The sequence below is a fragment of the Boleophthalmus pectinirostris genome, unplaced genomic scaffold (genome assembly GCF_026225935.1).
Source record: "Boleophthalmus pectinirostris isolate CB_2022bp ecotype Guang Dong unplaced genomic scaffold, ASM2622593v1 HiC_scaffold_11, whole genome shotgun sequence".
Lineage (NCBI taxonomy): Eukaryota > Metazoa > Chordata > Actinopteri > Gobiiformes > Gobiidae > Boleophthalmus > Boleophthalmus pectinirostris.
In genome coordinates this window covers 9,575,360-9,589,123 of record NW_026570994.1, presented here as the reverse complement: position 1 = coordinate 9,589,123, position 13,764 = coordinate 9,575,360, and the positions used below count along the sequence as shown (strand labels likewise).

The following is a 13,764-nucleotide window of genomic DNA, read 5'->3' as shown; positions in this document are numbered from 1 at the left end:
GTTGTGTCCTTAGGCAAGGCACTTCCCCCACACTGCCAAGTATGAGCGTGGTGTGTGTGTTGTTGGTGGTGGCCGACAGTGCAGATTGGTAGCCATCAATCTGTCCCAGGGCAGCTGTGGCTACAACTATAATTTGCTCCATTGAATGTGGAGTGAATGAACAATGCATAAAATTGTAAAGCGTCTGGAAACGATGAATGCGTCATTATTAGTAGTATAAAAAGCAAGATGGTCCAGATAAGACTGCTGTGTGCTTTCTGCAGCTAATTATAAAGCGTTTTTATCATCTAAAAACCAGAAAGTAAGGCTGCTGCACTATTAGCATGCTAGTTGTTGTTGTCTAGAGAATATTTATGAAATTTAATAGCTCACGAATCAATGCTTTTTATTATTATTATTATTTTATTAGTAGAAGTAGAAGCAGAAGTAGTAGTAGTACTGGTAGTAGTAGCAAATTAGTAATGTTCCCCATATTAGTATTAGTAGTAGTAGGAGTAGTAGAGGTAGTTGTAGTATTAGTATAGTGGCAGTAATAGAAGCAGAAGTACTTAACAACGGAAATGGCATAGTAACCTTTGGATGGTATTTGTTTTTGTAGTAATAGTATTAATGATATGCTTGAGAACAGCAGAAGTTAGTTGATTTTAAGTTAGTTATAGCCTATAGAACTCAACAGTAAAGCCTATTTCATTTTCCATAAATTTTTCCTACAAACATTAAGACATTTTTCAAATATTAACAGTCCTAAAGCATCACAGAGACTAATCATCTATGTAGTAACTATATCCACTAACCCTAAACTTGTTTTAAGGTGCAAAATCACATTTAAAAAGCAATATTTAGCAAAATTTTTGAATAACTTTGAGGATTAGATTTGTAATAAAATAAAATGTTAGGTCTTGTCAAAATGTTTCTGGGGAAAAACAAATAAGAAATGAAGTGTTCACTGTTAAGCCCCACACTCTGAAAACAGTTTCACTAAAACTGTCCAAACCAAACAAATGTTATAATACTTGTTAATGGCGAATAAATCTATTTTTATGAGACCATTTCACTTTGGTACTGCTTTTCTAGTTTCATTCTCATGCTACCCTGATTCGATGTCAGCGCTTTAGCCACAAGCGCATTTACTCCCTGTCTCCTCTCCCCTGGCCTCTTTCCCACGATGCACCTGTGTCGCGCTAACAAGAGCCGACAGCCAATCGAAATGCGCCACCCTGTGCTCGCCCGCTCCTTTTGTGTTGGAAAGCCATTTAAGCCAATATAGTAATGACAGAGGTAAAACGCACGGCCCATTCTAGGAACAGCGCAAACAAGGTAGCGCCAGAAAGCAGTGGGAATTGCCGAAAAACACCTTTGTTTTTCAATGTGACTGTGTGACGCCCGGGGAGAAAATTGCACATGTATTGAGTTCAAAAGCTACAAGAGTGTTCTGATCTTTTCTGTGTTGGTTTTAGATCTGGGAGTTCTACATTTAGTCTGGTTACTAGGTTACACAAGCCAGCTATTCTTCCTATAATAGTTTTTCTATCTTTGATATTTGAACAGTGAACAAGTATTTCTTAGACCTTGACTCTTGACTTCTGTAAAAGCAGAAGATGGAATATTTTTGTTCAAAATGTTCTCAAAGTTTTGTGGTAACAACTTCTTAAGTAGATATTTATTTAAATTTTAGACAAAACACAAAAACACAAAAGACAAAACAAGATCATACAAAACCCACCTACCGGGAACAAAAGCTTAAATTCTGATCTCTTCATAGACCTTTTTCACAAATGGCTGGAAGTGTCATGATGTAGGGCACACGTCATGTACGTCAATGCTTTTTACAGCAAAATATCTGTTGAAATGTCTTGCATATTTTCCACCATCTTCATAAATCTGCCCCATCACCAAATCTTCATCCAACGAGGTCAACAAAGGACATATTCTGTCCATGAAGAATTTATCCACAACTATCAAAGTAAGAAAGACAAAAACGTAAAGGCGAACAACGACTAACATTAGGGAACTACTGAGCAAAACTAACATTATGGTCATGAATAAAACATAAGCAATAAGTCAATTTGTCATGTTGCTATTTGTTATTGATGTAGATTAGGGATGTCCAAACTTTTTTCATCAAGGGCCACATATCTAAACACAAACGAAGCAGAGGGCTGATCCAGGGCCGTAGACTGTTGCTCAGTACACTGAATAATTAAAACGTGCATGTCTTTATTCACGTTAAGATCCTTAAAGCTTGCAATAAAAAGGTAATTTGCAAGGTAATTTGGGCCAATTCTCCTGGAAGCCTGAGGGCCAAGAAAAATTTGTCTGAGGGCCACATTTGGCCCACGGGCCATAGTTTGGACATGTCTGATGTAGATATTAGCATAGACAGAGAGATTTGTGCAGTTCAAATGGTACATAAGTACATAAGATTACATGTCTAACTTAAACTGCACAAATCTCTCTGTCTATGCTAATATCTACATCATGAAATCGATTTTAATGTTAATTGTAAAATCAGTCTGAGTGAACAAGTTACTAATATAGTTCACTAATGCTAGTCGTTCTAGTTGTGGAGAATACGCAAGACATTTCCACAGATATTTTGCCATAGAAAAGCATTAATGTAGCTGATGTTTACCCTACATCTACCCTGAAAAAGGTCTATACTGTGTTTTAGTCCCGGTACAAAAAGAGAACTCAAGTAATGTGATTGTGATTATTAATGTGAGTAATGTGATTATTCAACCAGGGAGTTCAAAAAATTGTTCACCAATCATTGCCTGTCAACTATTCATATAAATGTACTCTGCCCTTTGTTCGGTCTCTGATACGAAGGTTGGAGGAATCCTGCTCCATGATGGGCAGAGTGGTCAGATCCAGACACACGGGTCAGCGCCAAGCTACCACAGATGAATACTGTTGTAGTGTCCTTGGGCAAGATACTACTGTTGTCACAATACTAAGATTTCGATAATAAGGAATAGACTTGATACTCAATACCGATACCACAATGATAATTTCTTTAAACAATAGAACATGATTTTCAACCATACATCCATTTTCTTCCACTTATCTGGGGCCGGGTCGGGGGGGTAGGATTAATGATTTTCAGCATTAAATAATAATAATTTCTTTTATATTACCATGAAGTCTCATATCTGTGCAATCCCTCAATGGTGCAGGTAGGTTCCATAGTGGTCCATGGGTGTATAGTAGTCTATGTGATCTTATACTTGTTTTGATACAGTTATTTTTCTCTTTTTAATAATACACATATCCCCATTTGCTCCCAGTGTCTGTATACACCGTTGAACAGTTGGCTGAATTTGCACTTCCAAATATTCAGCTATATACTATATAAAGAAAAAGTTATCTCAAGTGCTTTAAACTTGAAACTATAATGTTACGATCTTTCCTTGTTGTTGACAGTACAGCGTGTTCGGTAACAGTGCGTTTGATCCCTGCAGTTTTTCAGACAGAAGAGTTGATCTAGCGCCAGAACACCTGCGGGGTTTGTTTACATCACGTTTCAAAGATCATTTAGCCTTACTGCTGTTCACAGATTTACATGTATCTATTATATATGAGCCACGAGAATGTATTTCCAACTAAAGGAGATTATGTTCACTGCTGTTTGAGTCATTTCATCTTTCAAAACAAAAATAAAGCATAGAACATTGGGATGTGTAAATGGTGTTTCTCATTGGCTGTTATAGCACACATGGGATAATGCTGTCAGTGGCTATGTGCGTACAAAGAAATCTGATTAATATAGGATTTCTACAGTGATCAGATTATGGAAATCTTAACAGTTGCATATGATGTGAGTAATGTGGTTTCTTTCTGTTCACACCTGCGCATATTTGATAAGGACAAAAAAGGCAAAACTAATGTAGCAAAAACAAAAATGAAAGATGAAACATATTACACACTGCTCAACCAATGATGTTTATGTTGAGTGCGTGATTCAAACTAACCTTAGGATAAGTGGACAAATAATCTAAAAATTGAGCTACTGCCGCCCCATCCAACTGCTATTTACACTTCAATTTGGTCGTCCCACCATAGATTGTATAAAAGAAGTGGACTAAGCGAGTGCTAACTGTTACAGGAGTGAATCTGGAGCCAAGGCTCTATGTTATGAATAGGATTTTTTTGATGGACAAAATAGCAGAAAAAAAAAAACAAAACTCAGGCTCATGTAGAGTGGGCTAATATGAACATTTTAAGACCAAAATGATGAGGCCCACTGCAGCAGTTACAGAAAGAGATCCCAATGTAAGTCAACTGGAGCCAGAGTCAGAAAAAGCCGGAAGACGGGGGACAGTAGCTCAGTTAGTAGACCGTTCACCCACTGATCTGAAGGTCGATGGTTTGAATCCCGCTCTCGACGCAAAACATCATTGGCTGGCCGGTGTGATTCCAGCTTCCCTAGATGAATGCCATCATTGTGTCCTTGGGCAAAACACTTAACCCACCTTGCCCCTAGTGTCTGCGTACACTGGTGAATGGCTGAGTGGCTCCTTGTTGTACCTTGTTACCAAGAGCCTCCTGGTGCACTTCCTTATCCGCATGCAGCGGCTAGTGCGTGAGTTATGTCCACTCATATATATGGTCTATGTGTCCCAACTGTAATAAAGGGCTTTTATTTTGTAATCCTCAGACATTTCATTAAAGCCCTGTTTGATGTAAGAAAATGTGTTATGACTGAAAAGAGGCTGATGTTGGTATTTTAATGATTTGCACTACAATACATTGGTTTATAAATGAATTCATATCAGATCATTAATTATCTATAACAATACATAAACAGTACTAAACATGACTTCGTTGTTCATGCTTAATTGTTAGTAATCTGCTTTTACTTATATTGTTTTTAACCCTTTAACAAAAGTAAAAAATATCAATGACTTACACTTGGAATATGACGTTTTAAGAAACTAGATTACAGTTCAAGTCCTGGTCTTTGAAAACACATTTGAATAACCTTAGACTTGAAATTGCTGTATGTCTTATTTCATACACCTAACCCATCTTTTACTTTCCTTCCATTGGACCCGTGTGAATAAACTCCCCCAAATACAGCCATCACAGCAAGCCGATCTTCAAAGCTACCAACCAAATAACCCGGCGGCCATCTCTCTCTCCTTTAAAATATCATTCTTTTCTTTATTTGGTATTGGCCGTGTGCTCCTACTTTGCAATTCAACAGCAGAAGGCAGAGTGGTGTTGCATGACTGGCCAGGGCTCATTTCTCATTTGAAAAAGCCCAGTGCAAAGATGCTAGGGTACCATGTTTCTCATCTCATGGTAAAGTGGTGGAGAGTATACGCTGGTTGCTTGGTTCACACTTGTGGTTAATGTTCTAGAAAAATACACACAAATGATCGCCGCTTTTTCCAACGTCGGAGTCGCCAGTGAAAGAGACTGCTGACTGCAACATAAACAGGTGAAGTAGAAGCAGCTATTAGAAATGATAAATTCTAGTCTTTAAGATTTCAGTGGTCATAATAGTGCTAAAAATGTACTGACATGAATTTATACAGGGTTTTTTCAAGACAGTTAAGTGCTTCCTGTTGCATTATTCATTCACATCATACTTGGCTTTTGTAACCGCAAGTGCCTTAGGGTGACTGATCTAAAAGTGGCTGCTGATTTGAGCCAATGGCTTATCTAACCATACTGAATTGACAGTTTGCAGCTGATGTCATCAACATTCTCTGGGCGTGTGATGCTAACTGTAAGCACTGCTCTCTCTGAACAAGCCCCTGGGTTTGAAAATGGCTGCTCTTTCGAGTCAATGGGCCGAGCTCAATGGCGCATGACTCCAGATTAGCCTTTAGCCCGGCGAGGTACTTCCGGTAGCTGTGGGCCGATTGAACATGCACAGTAATTCTCTTTTCTCTCGCGGGCACACATGAACGCACGCGACTGCACACACGGAGCACAGGCTTGTGTATCACGTGATCGCTTTGACCAGGGGTGTCCAAACTTTTTTCATCAAGGGCCACATATCTAAACACAAACGAAGCAGAGGGTCCATCGAGGGCTGTAGACTGTTGCTCATTACAGTGAATAATTAAAATATGTGCATGTTTAACACGTTAGAATGAGCCATCAGTCCTTTATTCACGCTAAGATCCTTAAAGCCACACACTCAATATTAAATATTAGCTTTATCAAGGTAGATTTTCAAAAAACTTGCACTAAAAAGTAAATTTTTCATTGATGCATGGTACTTTGGGCCAGTTCTCCTGGAAGCTTGAGGGCCAAGAAACATTTGTCTGAGGGTCGCATTTGGCCCACGGGCCATAGTTTGGACATGCCTGGCTTTGACCAATCAGAGCGAGAGGAGCTAGAGCGGAGCAGAGCAGAGCTGGAGCAAACGATTAAAAGTGTTTAAGACAACTGAAGATTTTGAGCTGAGAAAAAGTTTATGATATAAAAATAGCTAAAAATCGCCACAATATCCAACAATATTTTTGAAAGTTGTTGGTGTCCTGTAAGCCGAACACAAGACGTTTTTGATTACATTGTGCTCTAAAATACTTTCTCGGCCCATGGGATTTTTTGGCTGTTGTACCAGTGAGTGGCCACTATGTCAACTAGAGGCAGCTACAAGCAGCAACACCCTATCCAGTTATTTTAATACATCCATGTCTCTTAAGCGCTGTTAGTCAAATCAGACTTTAATCTGAGCTTTAATTTAACGCTGTCTGCCTGGTGATGCCTGCTTGTCTCCTTTGAGATGCGTTTAATGCCATACTGTAGAACATTCTAACATTCTAGGCAATTGATAGTTTGCAGCTGATGTCATCTACATTCTTTGGGGGAGATGTGAACTGGAGGCTCTACTCTGTTTGAAGCACTGTTACTCAAGTTAGACTTTAATCTGAGCTTTGTTTTAACAAAATCAAACTGTGGCTTAGTTGGAGCTGCAACAGGTGAGCTGATTTGTTCCTCTCAAATAAAATTACAGACACATGCTCACTCACATTAACCAACAGTTTTTACTCTCACTCTTTTTGCTGAAAATCAAGGCTATTAAACATTTTTGGCAGTGTCTGCTAATGCGTGCACTGTGTCGCCATGGTAACAGCTGAACAATCCGCCATAGACATGCATGCAGAACCCCCTCAGAATGACGTCAGTGTAAAGTACCAATCAGGCCTGTCACAATAACACATTTTGAAGTACCATATATTGCGGAAGTAAATAAACAACACTATTACACCTAATTTATGCCACTAATGCAAAAAACCCAAGAGCAAATTTAAACCATAAAAACTATTTAAATCTACAATATTGTTAAAAAACCACGAGCTGCAATAAATAAACGGCAAAATGCAACACTTTGAGACTTAGTTTGCATCTGTAATGAGGCATAGAAGTTATTAATTCAACCTTTTACGGATTAAATCTTATCATAAAATTTCCCAGTAGTGCAAAGAAAATGTAGATAATAAATACTAACCCCAAAAAATACTGTTCAGGCTTTCATATATTGAAAGATAAATCGATTTAGCATTATCATGACAGGCCTAGTATCGGTAACATCTTCGTGGAAACAACCTGTTGTAGTTATAATGTTATGGCTGATATGTACAGTGTTTCTTACTCTCCTCTAAATGATGTATTACCAACTCTGCCTCTTCCCTTTAAAAATGCATTGCGAGGCTCATTTTTAACTCTCCCTCGCTCATAACCCCTTTGAGATATTTGTGAAGGCTCCCCATTCGTTTCTCTCCCTTGGTTTGTTTACAGAGGGGCTAACAGTACAAGACGCGATGTCAGAGCAGCTTTTCCCCACCGCGCCTTTAATGGACCGCTATGGCACACCACACATCACCTCCCCCCAAAATAACCTTTAAGACCAAGTTTGGGGTAGAATGATTTCGATGGCATTCAGCTATCATAGAAAGAGAGGAGAAATATATCGGTACAAGAAAAGACTGCAATTTATCAGTACACAGAGCTATGCAAAAGGGCCCTCTGTGTTTGCGGGTAGCTTTGTCCGGACTGGAACATTTCGCTCCAAAATGTTATCAGCGGTATTGGAGAGCCAGCACAAAACTTCACATGGAAAGTTCAGGGGCTGTTTAAAAAAAGTATTGGGAAAGATGCAAGGGAAGTAAAAGTACAAATATATCGCAAACTAGCCACAAAAAGGTGCTGGTTGAAGTTTGAATGAAAGGTTGACTTGAAAAGACCTACTCATACAAGTTTAATAATTAGAAAAAAGTACGCAACTAGTACTTACAGGACTCCAAAATCAGTGACAAAAGTAGTACTGCGTTTATACATGTCTTTTAACTTTTAACTACTATTAATACTTCGACATTTACCAAAACAACAACCAAAAACCACTGCAATCACTACTTATGATAACAGTATAGCTAGTTCTGACTACTGCAATCATTACAACAACTATCTTTTACTACTACAATTACTACTCATCTTAAAATATATACAGTAGAATAACATTGGTACTACTTTTACTACGAGCGATGGGTACTGAAACCAACCAATAAGCAGTATCAGTAAAAGTAGTAGAACTGATAAAACTGTAATGAAACCCATACCTAATAACTACTACTACTTAAATTACAACTAGCACAATAACCACATCAAAATTGGGACTAAACTTAGAACTAAACATACTACTACTACTTAAACTACTACTATTACTACAACTTCTTTCACACAAAAGTAATTAAAATAAGTAATAACATCCACCAATCAATAAGCAGTATCGTTAAGAGTTGTAATACTTGATCAGTCCTTAATGTTACAATCCTTAACTATAATTACTACTACCACTACTACTACTACTACTACTACTACTACTACTACTACTTCTTCTTCTTTCACACAAATAGTAATTAAAATGAAATAAGTAATAACATCAACAAATCAATAAGCAGTATCGCTGAGAGTTGTAATATTGATCAATCGTTAATGTTACCGTCCTTAACTACAATTACTCCTACTACTACTGCTACTACTACTACTACTACTTCTTCTACACAAAAAGTAATTAAAATGAATTAAGTAATAACATCCACCAATCAATAAGCAATATCGCTAAGAGTTGTAATATTGATCAATTGTTAACGTTACCATTCTTAACTACAATTACTACTACTAATACTACTACTACTAATACTACTACTACTACTACTACACTACCAGTCAAACGTTCTCATTCAATGTTTTCTTTCTATATGTCTGGTACTTTCTACATTTGATATACTAGTACATATATTATATTCATACTATATTAAGTATGTTGTATGGAATTATGTAGCAAAGAGAAAAAAACTCTACTAAATATAAATATTTTTAATACTTTCAAACCAAATCCTGTAATTAGCGAGACTTTGCTTTGTCGAAAAAGCGCAATTTAACTTTTTTCCTCACTAAATACTTCTATACATCTTACTTCATATATTTGATGTCTTCAGTATATATCTAAAATATAGAAAGTAGTAAAAAACACTGAATGAGAGTGTGAGTCCAAACTTTTGACACACAAACACCAAAGCAAATAGTAGTAATGTAGTAAGTTCCACCCAGCTGGATCATCTGTGTACCTGTGATGTCTGGTTTCTGCGGCATGAAGAACTGGTAGAAGGTTGGTTCCGACAGTCCTTTGACGTTTCTCGCTGTGATCTCGACTTCGTATCTGGTGTTCCACTGCAGCGGCTGGAGCATCGCGTAGTCATTCGCCCCCGGAACTAGCTTCGTCATCCACTGCTCCTCTTTATCCTGAAACAAAAAACAAAACAAAACACAAAACTGACTCATGTAAGCTTTAAGCCATTTTATAATGTTGTTACCTCATCAAAAACACAAACACAACTCCGGATATGTTTTTGAAGAGGAAACATTCTAACATAGATCAGGACATAACGTAATATGGGCCCTTTAAAAATCCAAAAGTTCAACATATATTTTGAAATAGTTTGTTTTTAAGGTAGAACGCCCACAGGTCTACGTATTTGTATTGATAAAACTAATCCTCCGTGTGCGTTCCGTCTTAAGATATGACTTCAGGGCTGACAGCACGCCTTTAATCCATTGCTTTCTGAAATATACAACAAAGGAACAATATTATGGCAGGCGGAGTGACTTGAGAACAGTGTAAGACCCAATTAAAATGTGTTTGCAATCACTATAATTGTGGAGGCAATTTTCTCATTTCATAAACGAGAGCGGTAAGAAAAATAATTGTTTTGCCAGCTTGTTTTAATACTACACACCGCCTAGTGCAATTCAGTACAAATGACGGATAACCGAATTCACGGGAGAAATTTTTGTTAGCATGAGCAGAGGTGAGGTCTTCTTAAAGGGCCCATATCACGCTTATTTTAATTATTATAATGTTGTTTCCTCATTGAAAACAACATGTTCTTCTCTCAAACAGAAAACACTCTGTTCTACCTTGTGAATTCATGTGGTAATACAGGAAGTGCTCAATTGTTTTTAAACTCAACTTCAAACTTCATAAGAATCATCTGGAGAATTTCAGCCCTAGAATTGCCAGTGTATAGTAAACAAAATCTAAAAAGTAACTGTTAACTAGAAAGCTACCATTACATGACATCACGGGGTCAAACAGAGCACTCAAACATGTGTGAATAAAACAAAACACAATTATAACATGGCTTTAAACTCACAGGAGTCAATATTACATAATATAGGACTTTTAATAGTTCACTCATACTTGTTAAAGTACGAGTGAACTATTAACTATTAAGTATTTGTTAAATTAACTATTAACTATTTTTTAATTTAAATATTTTTAGAAAGAATTCCAGGCCTCAAGTCCAAGTCACGTCCCAAGTCACTGACCTTTAAGTCCAAGTTGAGTCCCAAGTCTTAGGCCACATTTACACTGAAACGAATCACCATATCACCGTATCATCGTATAGGAAACGATCTGCGTCCAGACACATTGTTTCTGTGTCTGCAAGCCTCCCTATCCACACAGCTTTGAGCATATTTGTTTACATTTTACAGAAACAAAACTTAAAACGGCATGGCTCATTTGCATTAACTGAGTGCTCAAAAAACAGCTCGCTCTTTGTGTGCTGATGCGGTTCAGATTCTGTCAGACTAAAGGACACGGCTCAGTGGATTATGTGTGTTCTTTCTGTGACAGAGGGGTGTTCTGCTGATGGGGAGTCTGTTCTGTGCTTCTATCACGTTGGAGATGATTCATGTTAAACCTTTCAGAAATTATATGTCTGCAGGTCATACTCATAGACTGTATATATGAATGGACATATATTCTAGCCTCTTAGTGTTTTGGCGATGAATTACTTCGCGGCACATAGACCTACATCGGCGTATCAGCGTATCATCGCTTACAGGCATTCACACAGTGCCGGATCAGATCTGTACTCAAATGATTTCGTTGGTGCTGGCGGCACCAGATCGTTCTATCTCTGGAGCCGTTTTCAGTCGGATTAGTGTGGACGAACACTGCATCCGCAATGAAAACAGCTCGAATACGGACTAGTGTGGACGGGGCCTTAGTCCATTTTATCAAGTCAAGTCTCAAATTCTAAAAAGTAACTCAAGTCTGAGTCGATTCCAAGTCACAACTTGCAAGTCCCCACCTCTGGAAAGTGACCCAGACAGACACAGAGACTACAACTACATCTTTTTATGCCTGATTTGCAATAGAAATGAGATTATCTTAACTCAAATTCAGAAAAAAATTTATTAAATAAATAATAATGATAAAATGTCCAATACCACAGCGTGACACCCCATCTTCTGAATTCAAAAGCTATTTTACCAAACAAATCATTTGTTTGGCAAAACAGAAATTTGTAATATTATGCATTAAGACTAACACAAAGATGTTAAAACATGCAAGCTTGTATTGTTCTGTGTGCTGTACCCTGCTACTCCAGTCAATGGGCACTCCACAGGGAAGAAAATGCATACCCAGGAGAGCTATTGTCTCGAATACAAAAGAAAGCCTATCTTTTCTATTATGTGAGCTAAAATTGCAAGCTTTTAAATAGGACAATCTCTGCTTCTTGATAATTTTGAGTGGCGGATTTAAAATACTTGCCAATTTGAAAGAGTTATCACAAAAAAACACGGTATTTGGCTGAAATTGTAAAATATTGATGGGTAAATAGAAAGTGGAAAGTAAAACAACCTCGGCAGGATTTCAGTTGAGAAAAGAATAGAGACTGGTGAGTTTTAATGGTTGCCACATCGCTTGTTTTTTTCCAATAAAGATGTAGAAGTAAAAAGGAAATGGTAAAATTGCAGGTTTGGAAAATAAAAATATGAAGATTTGAGAGGAAACTTCTTTTGACCACTTGAGCACTGTCAAGAAATGTAAAAAAAAAAGCGGGTTTCGAGAAGTGTTTTAAGCACTCAAAACAACAGGATGCAAGTGCAAATTTATCTGCGGCAATTTGGAGATTTCGGAAGATTTTTTTTTGAGTTTGGTGACACAAAAAGACTAAAATTCAGCAAAAATGAGAAAATGGAGCGTGAAAACTAACTCTATTGGTAACACGACACTGAGACTTGAAGTTCGTGTGCAATAATAACATTTAACTTTTTTAAAACAATTTAGCAGACGTTTTAGAATTTACTATTTGAATATTTATAAGGGGTGTAAGAAATGTGCTTAGTTGTGACAAGAAGAGTAAGAAAAACTAAGCAGCCTGATTAAAAAAAAAAAAAAGTAGTAGTAGTTTTTATGAAATTCCTTTTTTCATTTAGATTTCTTTACACAAGTTTGTAATTCTGGCAAGATATTTTTTTTCCTCTGGGTCTTTTGAGGTGATTGGTCAAAAGGCAAAACGTAGCAGGTTGTCACTGGCTCATCGGTAAAACATACTTCAATGCGATTTCCCTGATTTGTACCGTCTTAAAAATGTGAAAAACAAAACAAGTTCATTTTCACAACTTTCAGAGACCAGAGCTTTGCTGTCATGCTAAATCTAACACCAACTAGCATGCTAACCATGTACTTCCTGATTATTGGACAACAAAATGCTGTTTAATTAGATGCAGACAGTACACAGAAGACTTATTTTGACCTCTAGAGCTGCTTATACAGTAAAGACATACTTTGAACAAATACTTAGAAAAATAAAAGAAAATCAGTTAATAATAATAACAATGCACAACAATATACACAAGTTTGAAATTCTGGCAAGATATTTTTTCCCCCTATGGGCCTATCGAGGTGATTGGTTAAGAGGCAAAACGTAGCAGGGTGTCACTGGCTCATTGGTAAAACATATTTTGATGTTGAACATATTAAAGCTCAGTCCCTAATTTAAAAACAGAACAAGTTCATTAACATTTTTTGCAGTGGTCCAAAGCACAGATCTGCGCAGGACACAATTTTCAGTCCCACTTCTGCCTGCAAAGAATTGTAATTTTCTTTCCCGCTCCCGCCCGCATCTGCGATATTTTGTCCCACTCCCGTCTGCAAATCCCGCAAGATGGGGATGTTCACTTTCTTAAGCTCTATCAAACACAGAGAAGCAGAAAGGAATTGTCTAAAATGTGCGTGATATTAGATTACATCCGCAAATTTAGGCTGCTTAAAATGTTTTTATTAATGCCAAATAAAATATCCAGCACAGATGATGTATGACAGGCAAACATTAACCATTTGTATATTTATTTATTTACACTCATATTTAGTTTGCGGGACTGCAGTTTATCATCCCATCCGCCCGCTCCTGTATTGTGCAGTCCCGCTCCCGTCCGCGCCCACACTGA

General features: G+C 37.4%; 1 protein-coding gene across 1 annotated transcript in view; it reads right to left on the bottom strand.

Annotated features, from left to right (window-relative positions):
* Window positions 1-13,764, bottom strand: part of LOC110153222 (neural cell adhesion molecule 2) — a 591,924-nt gene that overhangs the window by 41,658 nt on the left and 536,502 nt on the right. The window contains exon 15 of the mRNA XM_055165721.1: window positions 9,588-9,762. Coding sequence (XP_055021696.1) covers window positions 9,588-9,762 — 175 coding nt within the window. The remainder of the gene's footprint in view (window positions 1-9,587; window positions 9,763-13,764) is intronic.